General features: G+C 39.7%; 1 protein-coding gene and 1 pseudogene across 3 annotated transcripts in view; both read left to right on the forward strand.

The window, feature by feature from the left end:
- Positions 1-18,525, forward strand: part of LOC146482777 (uncharacterized) — a 158,456-nt pseudogene extending 139,931 nt beyond the window's left edge. Inside the window, exons 2-7 of the transcript XR_014864042.1 lie at positions 14,242-15,278; positions 15,437-15,959; positions 16,644-16,840; positions 17,281-17,594; positions 18,053-18,209; positions 18,312-18,525. The product of XR_014864042.1 is annotated as an uncharacterized LOC146482777 (transcript). The remainder of the gene's footprint in view (positions 1-14,241; positions 15,279-15,436; positions 15,960-16,643; positions 16,841-17,280; positions 17,595-18,052; positions 18,210-18,311) is intronic.
- On the forward strand, positions 933-11,301 carry LOC146482788 (uncharacterized). Of its 2 annotated transcripts, XM_085106865.1 has the most exons (7): positions 933-1,058; positions 1,941-1,994; positions 6,059-7,071; positions 7,733-8,231; positions 8,576-8,787; positions 9,327-9,671; positions 10,219-11,301. In XM_085106865.1, the coding sequence occupies exons 3-7, from the start codon at positions 6,065-6,067 to the stop codon at positions 10,637-10,639; spliced, it is 2,484 nt and encodes an 827-aa protein (XP_084962991.1). In that variant the 5' UTR covers positions 933-1,058; positions 1,941-1,994; positions 6,059-6,064; the 3' UTR covers positions 10,640-11,301. The 2 variants fall into 2 exon arrangements, with proteins under 2 accessions (XP_084962991.1, XP_084962990.1); XM_085106864.1 differs by lacking the exons at positions 933-1,058; positions 1,941-1,994 and adding an exon at positions 2,597-2,681.

Consider the following 18,525-nt stretch of genomic DNA (forward strand, 5'->3'; position numbering starts at 1 on the left):
ATTGCGCGCATGTGTGAAATCAGAGCGATAAACGTTTGTTAATTGAAATAAAAGAAAACTTTAAACCTGTCAAAGTATTAGCACTGAGTGCAGTGTTAATTGAAATACTGAACCAAATATGCAGACTAAACATTATATTGCTACTCAAACTGGAAGGTTTACTTTCGTTACTGACAAAGGCCATTATGCTGAAGTGACAAACATAAAATGCGATGTCAGTTCTCGTTGGGGTTTCATTGTTTCACTGTTCTGCACGTTTTGCTGAATTGATAACGCGTGCTTTCGTAGACCGGATCCCACAGTCACTTATAATTGTTGACGGCTAATAATGCTCGTACTTCTCTGACGTAATCGATGGCCGCTAGATGCCGTAAGATTGAATTAATCTGTGCGCTTAACAAGATGACACTCTCCAGTACTGTAAAATTTCACGTTATTTATCGGAATATCTTAACCGATGATATGATGTCGGCTCTGTTTTTTCATTTAAAGGGACCATGAATTGTGGTGTATGCAAGTGGGATAAAACTTGCGGTCTAGGAATCCGATTTGCGGTGGGGAACATTTACAGGCCATATTCATGTCCCTCTTACGTAATCCAGAAATAGTTTGTAAAGTGAATACATATAATACACTAGGCATTCCAAAGGAAAGCTAAGAATATGGTTTGTCACATGCTAAATTTTGTGCCAAGAAGATTTTGGTTTTTCTCAATTAGTCACGTCATCAAAGACGAACATCCGCTTAAACAAGAGGCCAGAGATGTTTCCAAACAGGACCATGCACGAGCAAAGCATTTTCAGATTTTGGAGTTCGTCCGCTGACGTAGCTTCCAATTGTGTTGATCCTGTTTATTTCTCGTTTTTATTAATTTTCTTCTTTGAAAAAACCCGGATGTTAATATTTCGTAGGGCTATAAAAGCTCCAACTGAAGCTGATTTAGTGACTTTGTGAAACGAGAAGATATCAAAGAGCTTCAAGTAGAGTTTATCTGCGGATCTTGACTTCGTGATTGTAAATTTGTGATTCCATTTTAAGGCACACTTTTGAGCTAAAAGGTCAGTATTAAGCTCAAACTTCTAATGTTTTTTTAATGTACCTATTAAGGAACATATAAAATGATTTCATGTTGACACTGAAATTGTTCTCGTGTCTTTTAGTGATGATTAGCCTTCGTGTTCAATTATCTATGGATTCTTTAGCGTATTTAAAGCTCGAAACCAGTTAAATTAAAAGCCTCTCATATCCTCTCTAAAGAATCATTTGGAAGTCAGACTTAATTCTTTAGTGAACTTCTAGCTGCGAGAAAAGCATAAAATTATTAGCAAATTGATAGATGTACTTTTCCAGTCAGTGACGAAAAATAAAATCTGAGTTCTCGCAACAGGAGTCGAAGCAATAACTTTCCCATCACTAGTTCGGCTGTTCTATCACTGAGCTACAGCAGACTTGTGGGAGTTAAGGCCTAAACTAGGATCATGTGGCAAACATCCTGCATACTACTAGGATTCGAATGTTGATGAGTCGTGTATGTCAAAGAAATGAGATGTTACGTCTTAAGCCTGGTGAATAAATGACAGATTTTTTTGCAGTTAGGGACACAGGTATACTTCTACACTTCTACATCAGATTAGTAGATGATCAATGCCATTCTCGCAAAAGTTGATTGTTATGTTGATACGTCTTGTATTAAAAGGGTAGGGATGTTGCAACAGTTGTAAAACAGTGATACACAACTCGTTACATGTTTAAAAATTTATTATTGACCTGGTAGAAATATGACAAAGTCATTTCATTCGGGTACTCTCTGGAGTTTGTGCCTCATGTTAGGGTACGTATAGAGCGATTAAAACTCGAAAAGACGTCACGTTTACATTGGCAATAGTAACTACCAGTAACAGGAAGTAACTATAATTACCTTCTTTTTCCTTCGCATACAGGATCGTTTTTGTGACAAGACCCTGCTAAAAGACAGTTGTTTCTTAATAGGATTGGTGAGTATTTTACGCAAAAATTACTCAATCAGATTCGTTCTTTGATGGGTTGATTGTAAATTGCAGTTACATTTTAAATTATTTTTTGGTTATGCGGTTTCCAAGGAACGCCCAAAATTGGAACAAGGAACAACTGAAGGTCAAGGCGAGACGTGACATGTTTTGGGCACTAAGTTGTGGTCTGAAATCTATTTTAAACTTATTATGTCACATTTACGTGATCAATAGTAACTTCAATTATTTCCAGTGATGATCTGAGATGTTTCTTCTTCGCATCAGGGCGTCATCATTTTAGTGACACAACCCTGTTTAGAGACTCGAGAAGAGTTGTCTATTAACAGAATTGCCGGCGAGTATTTTAAGGTTCTCTTGCAAATTCATCAGTCTTTTGATGGATTGACAGAAAATTATAGATTTGCATTTTAAATGATTTTGCGAGTTTGCGGTTTCCAAGGAATGCCAAAACTAGGAACAAGGAAAAACAAAAGGTCAAGGCAAGACATGACACAAGTTCTGAGCACTTGAATTGTGGTTTTGAATGTAAAACTAACAAATGAAATATTTATGTCACGTTTACATTGGCGATGGGAGCTGATCTTGTAGCAGGAAGTAACTAATTTGTACCTTCTTCGCATGGTTAATTCTGTAACAAACGCTGCTAAGAGAGTGACAAGAAACACGAAACAGGTATTTAAAGGGGCTGTGTCACCAGTTTTTAGTCTGCCTTTGAATAGCGTAAAAACATATTTGTATCGATGGAAATGTTAAAGTAATGGTTCAGTATTGTTAACAATTACCCTACGACTATACATAAGCTAGCATTTGTTATCTTTTGCTGCGGATGGTTTGGATGGAAATGGATTACAACTTGAAAAAATTGTCCAATTTTTTCAAGTTCTTCAAGTGTATTTTAGCGAAATTGCAGAAAACAGGTTTATAGTTTGTTCTTCATTGAAGAAATCAGTTGATATTTTCTCCCGGTGCTCTACGAACAATTTCATGTCAGAAAAAAAGTTCTACGTTAAATGTTTGAGTAGTTTTGGTCAAAATACAGCAAAATCTCCCTCACAGTGTTCATTTAACGGCATTGGCGAGTATTTTACGCTTTGGCTGTCAGACTAGTTTTTTGATGGATTAATGGCATTTGGCGTTAAAAGTTGTCTGTGTGCTATGTTGCGTTGAAAATCGTCGTTAAAAGTTGTTTGGTTTAACATTACTTTTAAGCACTAATTGAAACTTTGGTCTCCATGTAAAATTTCTTTCTTTATGCACCTATTGTGTCACTTGTGTGGAGAAGAATCCAGTTTACTGATACATTTATAATTATTTCTTGTAGTATTATATTTAGTGGGTTCATACTAGTAATAGCCCTTCTTACGAAAACACCATGGCGACGGAAACGGGAGCATATATTTAAATTTTACCTTTTGCACGACTTCACGTAATCATAAATATTCACAACACGCGAAAAGCAGTGAAATAGACCGGAACAAACAAAATAAAACTCTTGTCCCGGAGAAAACGAACAACGACTAAAACTTGACCAAGATTCAGCCTTCTTATCTAACACTGGTTTCTGTTTTTGGGCCTAAACCTTGCGTGAATATCGAAAAGAATTCTTACTCTAACCGCTTGTAATTTAATCGAAAAATCTGTGGGGGTATCTTTAAGATATCTCGATTTATGCAAAGTAGGAACTTTTTTATTCATCTGCGCCTGATTTTAACTGTTTTCAAACATAAATATCTTAAAATCAGAGACACCTATGAAGCTCAATATACATTTAGAATGTTTTGCTATGAGGAAAGACCTTTTAACGGAAACGACAAAGTGCCAAGTTTTATTTTGCCCGAGAAATTGGTAAAAAAATTGGAAATAAACCAAATCACCCCGTAAAAATTGATTCATTATTTACTTGAAAACGCTCTTACATATTTTTTTTAATTTTGCCTAAAAGTTGTCTAGATTGAGTGGTTTAAATCCTAAAGTTTCGCCACAAAGTGTCTGAATAGATTTCGAGAAAATCGACATTATGTACAAATTGGGAGGCAATGCGCTACCGTTGCTATGGTAATAGTTGTTGCTTAGAAACCGGTGAGAAAATAAACTTTGATCATATGTTGAAATTATGATATAGTATGAAGGAGCTCGAATTTGCGAGGTTGTAATTTCAAAACTGCTACCCTAAGTCCAAAAAAACTGCTGAGAGCTTCTTTAAGGAGAACATGGGGACAGGACGGTGAATTTCTTTTCTTTCTCTTTCTAGTCTTGAACGCCGTTACCGCTAATCATGTTCCAGAATAATTCGTTTTCATAAGTAGACGGATTTGAATAATGACAAGTTGAGATCGGATAACGGGAACATTTATTTCTATGACTTGTTTGTGCAACTTTATCTCTCGAACAGTTAAATCGTAGGCAATAATCCGTACGTTCATAATAATACCGTCCCTTGCTGTTAGTAGAAAGCACGATGAATATTGATACCCTGTTCTAGATCATGGCATCAAAATCATGACCGCGTTACGAGGCGTACAACCGTACAGGTCTTGTGATTGAGTAGCCCTTCCTGGTCTCTAGCTGCATGGGGTAAATGATATCACAACCGCTTGCTGCGTCGTTTGAAATATTCGTTTCTTTAGATAACAGCTGTCCTTCCTGAATTGCTATCGGAGAGCTAAATCGCTTCCGCCCTCACCCCTTAACACCCCCCTCCCCACGGATTGTAGACGTAGACACGGGGCAATTAGCTGACACGTAGACGAGATTGTAGAAACGCAACTTTGTATTGGAAACGGTAAACAGGAAAGACCTGACAATACTCATACTCAATAAAATGCGCGAAGAAGAGTTGTTCGTTTGCTCTCTCTGACACGTGACCTTGTTTATGTCTCCCATGATCCACTACAGGATCACGCACATATTGTTAATCGACACTTAACATAAAAGGGCGCTTAGTGTTGCTTCTTCTCGGAATATTCTAGTTTAAGACAAAGGTCAAAAGAAGGAAAACAATTCCAAAGTAATTTTTGCAAAATGTTACAACAGAACTCGAGGGGAACAACGCTTATTGTTCAAAGATTATTACTTAGTCAAGAAATGGTTTGAATTTGAATGAAATGAACTTCATTCAATTAACGTCATGCATCCCTTCGACAAGGGGTTGTTAACAAATATACCAAGGTCTAAAGACCTACGACCAGTGCAAGTACGAGTCCAAACCCGAAGTCATACAACCTACAGTTTTTCTCTTATAGAATTGTACTATTTTTTATGCTCTATAAAGCTAGTGAGTTAAGAGAATTGAAGTCCAGGGGCAAGGAATTGGCTACTGGGACCAAGGGAAAGTAGCTACTTGGATTTGATCATTTTAGTAACATTAGACCTGTTAAAGGCGCACTGTCCCCTATTTTTGGTGTCACTTTGAATAGCAAAAAAAAAAAATTTGTAATGACGCAAACATTAAAGTAATGGTTAAATTTTGTTTAACATAACCCTGCTAGGGCAATCAATCAATCATTTTGGTCTACGGGTGACTAGAATGGAAACGGATTGCAACTTGAAAAAAAAATGGCCAATTTTTTCAACCTCCTCTTGTGAATTTTGGAGAAATTGCTAAAAACTGATTCTAGTTTGTTCTTCCGCAGGTAAATCATTTCATATTTTACCCCTGTTGCTCTAGGAGCAATTTCACGTTAAAGAAGGGGTTCTTTGTAAAATGTTTGAACTATTTTGAAATATTTAACTGGTTATTTTGGCCAACATACGGCAAAATCTCCGTGACAGTGCCCCTTAAATCATTGAGAATCTGAAAAACTATGCGGTGGGAAAACCATCTGTACGCACCGTTCAGGAGACTTGACTGGCTCAGGCGGCGAGAAGAGTCCCATCAATTGCGGCTTATTGGCACCTGAGTTGAAATTTGACAAGGCTAGGTTGTCAAAAAATTGTTGTATGCTCCAGGACCTCAAGCCCTTTTCTGTCAGGATAAATCGCCTGTCCAAAACCCCGTTGTCCTTTAAAGAGCTATCTTCGTTACACTCATGATTATCACTTCTCTCTAGATTGAGATGGCTAACACTGGCTTGGCCTTCTCTGGTGGAGGTATCCGATCGGCTGCATTCTGCTCCGGGGTCCTGCGCAGACTGCTGGAGAGAGGGATTGAGGTAGACAACCTTAGTTGTGTGTCAGGTGGCGGTTACACTGGCACGGCTTACCTGGACTGGAAATACAGAGAGGAAAGGAAGGCAAGAATGGAAGGAACAGAAGGGAAAGGCCAAAGAGATTGGCACGAGGATTTCTTTAAATACATTACTCAAAGGAGCGGTTACATCTGTAACTGGCAGAAGCCAATTCAGGGGATCTTAGACACAGTAGTTTTGTTCTTTCTTGTTATTCTGGTGACTGTCATCCATCCACTCATTAAATGGGGATCCTACGCTTGCCCATTGGCCTTTATCATCGACCTCTTCTTTGGAAACCTACTACGATACACGAGTGATTGTGACGTCAGTGCATCAGGTGAATACAAAGTAACAGGTTACGCATCAACCAAAGAGAACGCCGAGGCTAAAATGTACAAGAGTCAGAGAATTGAGCGTTGCCTGGACGTCAAGGGTTCGAAACAGAATTCCTCCATCATTCTCTTCGCTGTCCTGTTCATTCTGTTTCTCATTTCCCACATCTTCTTGCGGCTTAAGCGGTCATCCCGCCGTCTTAGTGTCTTCCTGCGTCTTAGTCAGTTCACCTTCGGTAGCTTTTTGGTGTTTACAGTCATCCCATTCACAATCAATGACTTTGTTGTGAAGATCCCTCTCTGGGCCCAATTTCTTGCCCTGCCAATTTTTGTGATTGTGTGGATTGCTCTTCCTCTGCTGCGAAGCCTGACATCTTACGTCTTGATAATTTACCTGTATTCCTGTGTAATATATTGGAGGGTGTACCATGGCAACTTGCTTGGTCACGTTGCATATTCTGATTCACTCTTCCATTGGGGGCTTCTATTCTCTGGATTTGCCCTTTGGATTGTCCCTGTTACTACCAACTTACAAGAGAGACTTGTACATGTTTACAACAGGTAAGCAGTGTTTGGTGATAACATTACAAAACGTACACACTGTGCGGCTGAAAGAGATGGAAGACGAAACGTCCTGGTGATCAATGTGACAGCTGATTAGACAGGGTCCAAAGGAATTTTTTTCGATCGTACAGGACACATCTCACCTTGATTACTTAGGTATTTTCCTCCAAATTAAATTGCCATGCATTCTCTGATCGTTTATGGAAGAGGCCTGTTGTACAATCGGACATTTTAGATCATTAGTTGTCACAAGGACAGTTCGTCACTCTCTTTCCTTAGCCTTTTTGTTTCTTGAGGTAAATGCTGCATCATTACAGCGGGGCTGCTTCCGTGAGACCAGCCTGCACACGATAAAGCAAAAAGCACCGTAGCTTTTCAATGCTGTTACAACTCAGTAGCAAACTCGGAAAAAAAAACTTAGTTACCGTTGTTAGAAAGTTGCTTAACGCATATTTGAGATTTAAAGAAAGCAAGGATTACTTTTTCTCTCGTTTATGTGCGTTTCACTTACTCTGTATGGCATTTGAGCCCCAGCCAAAATGTAAGGAATTTAACATAAATCACCACTGATAAACTTCAGTTGACACTATTCCTGATTCACCAAAAACGAGAAATAAATAGTAAATAGTAAATATTTCATTAAATTGTTGTTTCACAGGTGGAGGTTGCAGAAAGCTTTTTATCATACCGAAAGCGTAGGACTAACGGGATGCTCAGGGATTTCACTTCAGCACATCTGTCCTCTGTGGACCTGTCTATCGCGAAATGACCAAGATAGTGCGGAGAAGTCAAAACCCTTGAACTTAGCAGATCTGAGCGATATAAAACCTGAGTACTTATCCAACATGGTGGTCAACCATTGGAAACAATCCAGTGAATGCGAGGAAAATTATGAGCTACTGACAATGTCACCTAAGGGGATCGAGCTTCTTGACCAAGACCCAAATGAAGCAAAGTTCCAGGGCAAGCTTGAGCCTAAAGATGTGATGTTATCAGACGCCATGGCGACTTCTGCTGCAGCGCTTTCGTCTCACATGGGAAAATATGATCGCTCCCTCGAAGGACTGAGTCGTCTTCACTCTATCCTTGGACTCGAAATGGGTGCTACAATGATTACCGACGTCAAATCGCTGAGAAAAGAATGCGTTTTAGTAAAGGTATGTATCTTCCTTTTAACTCCAGTCCCAAAAACCATCACCATTGCCATCGCCATCACCACCGCCACAGCCACCACCACTATCACTACCACTACCATCATCAAGATTTTCATCTTCATAAACCTCATTGTCATTACCACCATCATTACCATCATTCTGTTCTGTTCCTCGCCCTTTATTTCTTCCTTTTTTCGTGTTCGTGTGTCGTCCTCATCCTTCTTCTCTCTACTCGTCTTATTCGTCATTCTTATCTCACTCTACTCCCCTCTTCCAGTATCATATTCTCTGTAGGAGACAGAAGCATTGCCTTTACTCGTTTCATCTCTGTTTTTTTCTCTCAACAGATTGCAATCTACCTGGTACACATTTTGCGCGGACTTCCCTTAATCGCTGTGCAAACATTATATTATTTTCATGACCTATCTGAAGTCACAGATTTCGATACAGCAGTCCAAGCTGCATTGGTCTCGTTCTTTATAATTCACCTTGTTCTAGCTTTCATTGCCCTCATTGACACAGGGAGGGAGGTACCAACTTGGTGGGAGAAGATAGCCAGGTAAGAGTTATACTGGTGATACACCGTACATCATTGTTCTATGTTACGACCTGATGAACTTGAACGAGCCTAGATGGCCTGGAGCTTCCCAGCTGCTTATAGATAAAGATAAACAGTGTTTGTAAATCTTCGGATGATACTCGACACTGCTCGGATACTGAGAGAGACACCATTGATAAGAAACAAAAACACGTGAGGAGTAAAAGTTAACCTTGATCCGGCATAACGAATTGATAGCTGAGAAAAGACCAAAATTCTATCTGATAGTTGAGAATTCAGCACTCCAGTTCAGACCCTCTACTATGCAGTGGAAACATATTTTTGACTTTTCTTATTGAAATTTTAGCGACAAGATAACAAAGAAATGCACTTAAAGAGCTGCTCTTCCTTTTGCAGCGGAACGTCTTGTCCAAAATATACACCACCATACATCACTAACAACTAGAAAACATAATGAGCGATGACATCCGGGCGCTCTTTGGGTGATGATAAAGATGATGCCTACAGAAATGGTAAACGATATTCTTGTTGCATTTTAGGTGGTTCATCGTGCACATTTCTTTCGTATATTTCATGAGAGAAATGTTTTCCAAGGATAACATTGGTCCAGTGCCGCCACCTGTCTTGTTACTCAGCGATGGTGGTCATATTGAAAATCTTGGTATCTTACCGCTATTAAAGAGAAGATTACCAAGGATTGTTGTGGTTGACGGTGGTTACAAGGAAGACGAGAAAGCCTATGGAGATAGTCTTCTTGACGCACTGATGCTCGCTAGGACCAAGTTGAAGTGCTCGTTCGTTAGTGAGGATGGCCAAGATGTCATCACAGATTTGATGGAGACGTTTGTTAAACCAACGAATGGGAACCTCCCGCGTTATTACAAGTAGGTATATCTCCTGGCCTTGATTTTTTTTTGTCTATGCTAGCCTTACAAGAATCTGAGTTATTCAGTTAGGTCATAAGTAGCTTTGCTTGATTAAAGAAGCGTAAGTTAAAGTAATGTGGATGTTTTTTGTCCACTGCTAGGATTACTATGCACCTGCAAGCTAAAACGATATATCTCGATACTACTGATGGGGCTGTTGGGTCCGAGGGATGGGAACAATGGAGGGAGGCTTCAGAGTAGTCCCATTTCATGGAAATTCAAGATTTCTTATGTCCGCCATCTTGGATAATTTAACTCTTCACTCTGATGCTTTCATCCGTGTAGTTTATATACATTTTGTGACTTTTATACTTGTCACTTTTGTTTTCCTACATTAATGTTAGCTTATCTATTAGCGTAAATTCTTCTAATTTGTATTGTTGTAACAACTCTATTGTAAATTCAAATGTAACTTTTCAAATTTCACTAGCAACGTAGCACCATCGTTGAACGATCGAAAATGTATTGTCTTAAAATCAGATGTGTCCTCCTTATTTTTTAACAGATTTCAAGTTCGCTATCCAAGGGATGAATTTAATGAGGAGAGCGAGGGAGAAATCCTTTTAATTGCACCAAGGGATCCAAAACGTGGCGTTAGTGACAAGGTAGACGGGACTGTTGTCGATATTCAGCCGTTTGACGAGCCTAACGGATTGCATCATGGGATGACTCTAAAAGAGGATGACGTCAGTAAATTGACTTTCTGTTGCTGTGAGTGTTGTCACCAAAAGGCATGTCACGGGTTGTCAAAAATGTTCTGCAATCAATTTCCACATCACTACACGGCTAACCAGTTCTTCACTCCCCGGATGTTTTCGGCCTATCACCGTGAAGGATATCGGGCATGCGTAGAGGCCAATGCTGACGAGTTTCTCAGGGATATTGGAGCGGAAAGGCAGCGGGCGGACTACTGCATTAATGTGTGAAAAATTTCAGCTCCAATAATTGAGCAAGACAATTATGAAGTTTTATTATTTATTTAAGTTATTTGTGCATAATTGTGGCATGATCATTATTCGCCTGATACTAAGTAAATCACCGATGTTCTCTAATTTAATAGAGATTATTTCTGTAAGCTATTTTACAAAACTGAAAAGCTATGTTATTAGTTTCAAAGGTAGTAGCTTGAAAATATCCCTACTTTTTTATTTTTCTGGGAAGGAGGATTCGATGCTGTAGTAAAGCGAGGATCGTGGGGTTTCTGGGAAGGAAGACGGCGCTTTGTTGACTAAGTACTGTGGCCGATTGTAATTTTTTAATAGTGTCTTAAACGAATGCCAAACAAAACAATCTTGGCTTATCACAAGTACGCAGGGAACACAAAATTAATCAGTTATAACTAGAAGTAAACTCGTACATCCGATACAAAAGTGGGTAGATGCTTACTGTCAAGTTTTGTTATGAATGGTATTAGTTTAACTGCAAATAAGTTAAGAAAGTATCTGAAGTTTTATTCCCATCATATAGGATAATAGATTAAAATTAAAGCATACGCCAATAATTGAGGAAACTGCGGAGGAACTGTTGGTGTGCTGATCCGGCTTCTAACGACCCAGGGGCCATATTCACGAAGCCATCTTACTAAGTATTGTTTCTAAACAATTTTCTATTGTTATGCCAACAAAAGGCCATTATAAACAAACAATACTAAGGACAAAGCAAATTAAGTGTTGTTTAGGTCTATCGCATTTTCCTTTAATTTCTAGTGTTTGAAAAATCTGGCTTGAGCTGGAATACAGTTGTTCAAAAATTTCCAAGAGTTTTCGTTTGCTCATGATTGAATGGATAAAATTTTGTTCCTATTAAAGAAATAGTGGGCATTACGAGGTAGTAATGATAGTGTAAAATCAATGGAGGTAACAATTCGACTTCTAATTTCTTTGTCTGAAGCTAGTAGAAATTTCGAGGGGTAGGAAGGTTACTTGTTCACCGCCGTCCTGGAAAAGTCCGTTTAAGTTAAGTTTTTTTTTACTTTGAGAGCTCAAATATGATATGAATATGAATATTTACTAAAGAAATTTCAAGTTGTGTTTAAGGTGAAGTGCGGGGACACTGATTGGTCCTGTATGTCCGGGTTTACTGTTTGAATGCCTGACAATCGGAAAGGCGATTCACTAAATGTTTTCTGATACTGTTAGCAAATCATCAGATTTCTTGGTTTATTAAGTCCACAGACTCACAAAGAAGTTATCATATTTGAGCTCTCAAAATCAATACCTTTAAGGACTTTTCTTTTTTTTTTTGTAATTTTGACCGCCGGTTACGTGCTTGCCCTCAGCTAAAAACTCACTTAAGCTTTCTTTAAGCGGTTTTAAATCGAGTGTCGAAAGATTAAAACCGTTCTTATCTGTCTAAATTTATTACTATGTTGTTTATGACTTTTGCTTTTGACTTAATTAAACCTGCCATATCCATGGCCAACTTTATACAACGGAGTTGTCAAATTTTATCGCTTGTAATGCTCTCGTCCACCGGGTGGTTTGGGTGTTACCGAGGTGTCCTAATCAACCCTTGTAATAAAAGACACAATGACTGGAGGCATTGTACTATTACTGACCAACTCTTGAACATCAGCTCCGCTGAATTGGCTAATAGCCGAACAGTGTTACAGCTGTTTAGCTTATGAGAACAAATTTTGTAGTGACCGTACAGATACGCCATTCTTTAAAGGTAGTAATTGCGCGCAAATTTACATGTTTGCGTCTACCAGCATGTGGCACAAATTTTTTTAAAACATAACAAGACTTAGATCCACGGCATGTGGTCTCCGTTCCTGAGCGGTGACTCTTCTGTTAAAAATAATTTAACTGAGATTTGTTTCCTTTTTTCTGATCTTTCCGTGTTTTCCAGCCGTGGACTTTTTGAATTTTCTCCGTTGAATTTCAACGGCTGTTCCTTTAGAAACTGGCACAACAACAAGAAAGCCAACAAAGTACTGGAGGCATTGTAGCCTTCTTTGATACCGTATTTATTCGATTAATCGCCCTGGGCGCTTATTTAATTTTGGGCCCATAAGGGTGGGCGCTTATTCGAGGTGGGTGGTAATTCGAGGGTGGGCGCTTATTATTTTCCCAACATTTTCCGCAAGCGAAGACATTTTTAGAGAATAACAAAAGAAAGGAAAACAAGTTTATTTCGCTTCAACAAGACAAAGCAAAGTGCAAAAGCTAACATAAACAAGCCATAAACAATATTAAAGTTCATTGACTATCGCATCTAAACCAATTTTGGAATACAACTGACTCTCCTCTTACTTCAAGCTGGGATCGACGTATAGAGTGTTGTTTTTGTTGGGAGGGGAGTTAGGGCGGGCTCTTTTTTTGAGGTTGGGTGCTTATTTACTTTTTGGGCTTTCAGGGTAGGCGCTTATTTGAGGTAGACGCTTATTCGAAGGTTGGGCGGTTAATCGAATAAATACGGTATCTGACCTTTTCAAACACAAGTTTTCACATAAAGTAATATAATTCGAATCTACAATTAACATACTAGCATTTTAAAATATTTGCCATATCGGGTCATCTTTAGTTTTTCTCACTTTTGCCCACGGTATTCTTTGCGCCAAGACTGGTGTAACAGGTGCTTTTGGGGAATTTGGCTCTGTGGCTGAGCGAGGGGTGCCCTGCTACCTTCCGAGATCTTTTTACATCAAGTGAACCAGATTTTCTTCACAGGAACGTAGCGTTTATTGCAGATCTTGACTCATTCTCAGACAGGCAGAACTCAAGAGTTTTTACCAAAGAACATTTGTCATATAAGACCCGTAGCCAATAGTATTTCGACAACACAGTTTCACTTGCGTAAGCTTAACAAATGGAGGAAATTATAAAGAAATTACTTTTCGCGCCTTTAGAAACTGAAGCTAATTTCTCATTCGAAAGAACAGCGGGTGTTCAACACCTTTTTTACTTGACGTTTACAAAGGCTCCGATATTTCCTAAACTGAATGAAATCTTTCACTGGAAAGCTTTCACTCTGTTGTCAATGACCACCGCGCAGAGATCAGGCTGCTTACCTTCTTACATTCGCATGCAAGCTTCTCGCCCCAGGATCAGATGCAGGTAACTTGGCACAGGCAATGACCCTAGATACTGTTTCGGGTTGCAATCAAGAAGACCGAAAGTCGAAGGTCGACTTCGTGTGCTCCTTGTCAATCGTCAAAGGACAGCCTCTTGTACTCTTCCTCATGATATTACTACGTAAGAATAAAGGAAAAACAGAAATTGATTGATATAAATTTATTTTCTTCAGTAGCAAATTGAAAAATTCGGTTAAAAATATTCGTCAGTCGTGGATGAATTATTGTTGCTTCAGCTTAACTGTTTCCACATTATAAGCTGCAGGTGACTTTATACGCTTGTCAATTTTTTAAACATGTACACGTTCAAGGAAAACTTGAGGCCCTGCAAAATTGCAAATGTTTCTCACCTTTTGTGTCGACAGACTCACGAAGAAAGGAAGAAAAAGAGTATCTTTGCAGGCTCTCTTATATATAGTTAACAGCAATCGATTATATATTCTCACTCTGTAGTATCCATGGCTAGCGCTAGCACTGGCTTGGCTTTTTCTGGCGGTGGCATACGGTCAGCGGCGTTCTGTTCAGGAGTCCTGCGCAGACTACTCGAGCGGAGAGCTACGGTGGACTACCTGAGCTGCGTTTCAGGGGGGCGGTTACACAGGTACAGCCTTCCTAGACTGGAGATATCGAGAGGAAGGGAAGGCAAGAATGGAAAGGAAAGACGGTGAAGGACAACATGACTGGCACGGCGACATTTTCGAGAACATGAAGCAAAAGGCAGGATACCTGTGTGACTGGAACAATCCTATTTAGGGAATTTTTGACACTATAATTCTATCTGGAATTGCTCTTTTGGTGACCTTCTTCCAACCAATCATCATATGGGGATCCTACGCATGCCCAGTGGCCTTCATCATCGACTTCATCTTTGGGAAGTTCTTACGACGCAAATCTTATCGCAATGTCGTTGCAGCAGCTTCAACTGGAAAATCTGGTTCCGAAGCAGCTGCCATATCTGGAAAAAAAAGTTCTTTGATGCCTGATCAGAGAGCTGCCTTACAGGCCATCAGCGAGCATTGTCTTTTGCGACAAGGAACTGAAGCGTCTTATCTTCTCATTCTATTCGCCATTTTGTTCATCATCTTCATTACATCTTATACCCTTGTACGGATAAAGCATGTAAACCCACGTTTTCGTTATTTCTTGCGCATGACTCAATATACATTCTTTATTTTTCTAGCACTCACGTTTATCCCGTTCGCTTCTCAGGACTTCCTCTTCAATATTCCTCTGTGGGCACAGCTTCTTTTTGTGCCAATCTTCGTCATTGTGTGGATTGTTCTCCCACTGCTCCACAAAAAGACATCTTACGTCTTGATAATCTATTTGTATTCTTATTTCATTTACTGGAAAGTGTACGAAGATAAATTGTTAGGTGTTGCGTACTCCGAACTGCTATTTAATCGTCTGCTCTTTGCCTCTGGGATTGTTCTATGGATTGTCCCCATTGTGGCTTCATTGCATGAAACAATCGTGCATGTTTACAATAGGTAAGCAAAACGTTTTCACCATCAACAATGTCAGTTTCCACGATTTCATGACATGGGACCGTGCGAAAAGGGTAAAAAGGCAACTTTTTGAGAAAAAGAGACAGAATGTTTTTTAGATCCTGAATTAACAAGTTAATACTATTAACATTTTTCCAAAGGTGGAGACTGCAAAGATCGTTTTATCACAAAGAAGGCAAAGGGCGAACTGGATGCTCAGGGATCAACCTTCGGCACATCTGCCCACTTTGGACTTGTGTGTCACGGAATGAGCAAGAGAGTGCAGTCAACTCAAAACCATTGACATTCGCAGATCTGAAAGGAATAAAACCCGAGTACTTATCCAACATCGTAGTAAACCGTTGGAGAAGTCACGAGGGCAAGAAAAAGTATTCGCTTTTGATCATGTCACCCTCGGGGATCGAGGGTCTTGACCGCGACCCAAGCAAGAAGCAGTTCGAAGGGAAACTGGAACCTGAGGATGTGATGTTATCAGACGCTTTGGCGACATCTGCAGCAGCGCTCGCGACTCGTATGGGAAAATATGACCACGCCATTGAAGTATTGAGTCGTCTTCACACCATCCTTGGATTCCAAATGGGCGCCACCATGATAAGTGACATGAAAGGAGTGAAAAACGAAAGTCTGGCACTAAATGCAAGTTGTTTGATGAAGATTTTCATTGCTTAAGAAAATTAGAAATGAACATTAGGGTTGCCTACCAACGACCAACAAACAAACAAATAACCAAACAAGCAAACAGAAAGTAAAGAAAAAAAATCCGGTGATTTTGGTTGGGAAAAAAATGGAACATGCTGTTTTAATTCGCTCAGCAGCAAAATTTCCGAAATATACAGAACGTCTGAAAAAGAAGTCCCGTTTTCCCGTTTAGGACGTCCCAAATGGAAAAAGATGTTCTCTGCTTAAGTTTTGCGCTTTTGAACTGATTCCAGGTCTTTCATTGCTACTACTTTTCCATCAACCAAAATTGCTGTTTTACGGTTGGAGATTTAACTTCAAAATGGTACGCAGTCTTTGTACGTTTTAGAGTGTACTATATTTCGGCTGGCCAAAAAAGCCTTCAACTTCAACTTTATTAGGACGTAAAGATTCAATCAAAGTTTTGGTCCATGGTGAACAACCTAAAGATCTCCATCAATTTCATTTTACTAGTCGTTATTCAAATCCTCCCTCACAACATTTCCCAACCAAACGAGAGACCGGCGGAGAAAACTCTGTCATTAGTAATCTAACCACTACACAAGCCAATATCACTACAATAAAGCTAATATTCAAATCTACTAGCAGGTTCTGCGATAAACCAATGCTCCTTCGTAATATAACCATTCAACGTTTCTTTCTCGACAGCTTTTACTTCCATGCCTAGTGCACATGGTTCGCGGTGTTCCCTTGGTCGTCGCGGCAGCACTTTACCGTTGTAACTGCGTGGTAGCACCTACTGAAATTGGAGTGATAAGTTTCTTTGTCATTCACTACGTGCTCGCCTTCATCGCTCTTATTGACACAGGTGCAGAAAAGCCCGGTTTTTGTGAGAAGCTAGCAAGGTAGGAGATCAGGTTAACCTTCCGTTCACAATTCGATTCCAATTAGACCTGGAAAGTGTCTACAGTTAGTGCTCTAACTAAACTCATCCTCAGAGTCAAGTAAATTGTGGAACGTCAGTAGATGGTATAAATATAACTGGTTAGAGACCCGATTGCTCATGGACAACCCACTAGAGCACAGTATCTGACCTTTGTACTCAGACGCCGTTTGAGGGGTGAGGCCACCACCGAAGTATGCTCTTCGTTTGGTCAACGAAGTCGAGATGTTATTGGTCATGTTTGAGATCTGGAAGTCTTCTAAATCGGGCTATTTAGAGATAGTTTTCTGTACTTCTTTTGTCAAAATGGCAATGATGTTGATGTTGTCTCTTTTGCTATGTTAAGACTTAATTGCCTAACGTGAGCTAATTATCACAAAAATTATTGACGTTCATTTTCAGGTGGTTAATTGTGCACGTTTCTTTCTTTTACTTTGTGCGCGAAATGTTTTCGAAAATTAATGTCGGACCAATGCCGCCGCCTATACTGTTGCTTAGCGATGGTGGCCATTTTGAAAACCTCGCCATTTTGCCTCTGTTACAGAGAAGACTATCAAGGATTGTTGTAGTTGATGGGGGCTATGAGGAAGACCAGAGGTTGTACGGAGACAGTCTCCTGGATGCACTGATGCTCGTTCGGACCAACCTGAACTGGTCGCTTCTCAGTGAGGATGGGCAAGATATCGATGTTATTTCGGACTTGTTGGAGAAGTTTGGTAAGCCACAGGCCTTGCGAAATCCTCGTTATTACAAGTTGGTCGCTTTTTATGAATTTTTTTCTCTGTCTCTCAAGTAATTTTGTTCCAGTTTAATGTAAGGCCCGTTTATACGAGCGAATTTTTGACGCAATTTTTATTGTATTTTACCCTGGTATTTCTTTTGCCCTGACGTTGCAACTTCAAATACAGCTGCAGTTTCCGTGAGATTCGTAGAGGAGTTCATCGCAATATCCCCAAGTTTCTAACGTCTTCAAGCCTTAATTAGCTAAAGTAAATAGTATTTTATACTGCAAATCACGACTCGATCGCGTTTCATAGAAATTGCATTGACTATTCCGATTTATATTTAGGCTGATTATTCCTACACTTGCGACTTAATTCATCGTCCTATCTCGTGTAGCTTAAGAAAACAGTGTTTGGATGTGCTATACATTGTCTAAACTTCATTGTTGTAGCTTTAATGCTTAGCACCTCCAACGCTTTCTTTTGTCTTTCCCAGATTCAAAGGGATGAAAATGGCGATGAAAGCGAGGGTGAAATTTTAGTAGTCGCACCAAGAGATCCACAACATGCTGTCAGTTACCAGACAAACGAAACATCTGATGTTGATCCGTATCCTTTTGACGAAAAAGACAGATTGCACCAGGGAATGGTTCTGAGAGAGGACGACGTTAGTTAAGTGACCCTGTGTTGCTGTGAATGTTGTCATCAAAGAGTATGCTACGGGTTGTCCAAGATGTTTTGCACTGTTTTCCCACAACCCAACACGGCCAACCAGTTCTTCACGTCCCGAATGTTCTCGGCTTATCACCGTGAAGGATACAGAGCATGCGTAGATGCTAAGGCATGTGGATTTCTGAATAATGTTGGCGCTAAAAAGTGGCAGGATGGGTATGAAGTCATGGATGTGTGACAGATTTTAAGCCGG

This window comes from Pavona decussata, unplaced genomic scaffold (genome assembly GCF_977016875.1).
Source record: "Pavona decussata unplaced genomic scaffold, jaPavDecu1.1 SCAFFOLD_44, whole genome shotgun sequence".
In the NCBI taxonomy this organism is placed as follows: Eukaryota; Metazoa; Cnidaria; class Anthozoa; order Scleractinia; family Agariciidae; genus Pavona; species Pavona decussata.

Excerpts from the sequence above, each read along its gene's own strand:
- LOC146482788 (XM_085106864.1), top strand. The coding sequence starts at position 2,628 with ATGGTTAATTCTGTAACAAACGCTGCTAAGAGAGTGACAAGAAACACG. Across the intron at positions 2,682-6,058 it reads TGACAAGAAACACGAAACAG|ATTGAGATGGCTAACACTGG; the intron begins GTATTTAAAGGG and ends ACTTCTCTCTAG. Across the intron at positions 7,072-7,732 it reads CTTGTACATGTTTACAACAG|GTGGAGGTTGCAGAAAGCTT; the intron begins GTAAGCAGTGTT and ends GTTGTTTCACAG.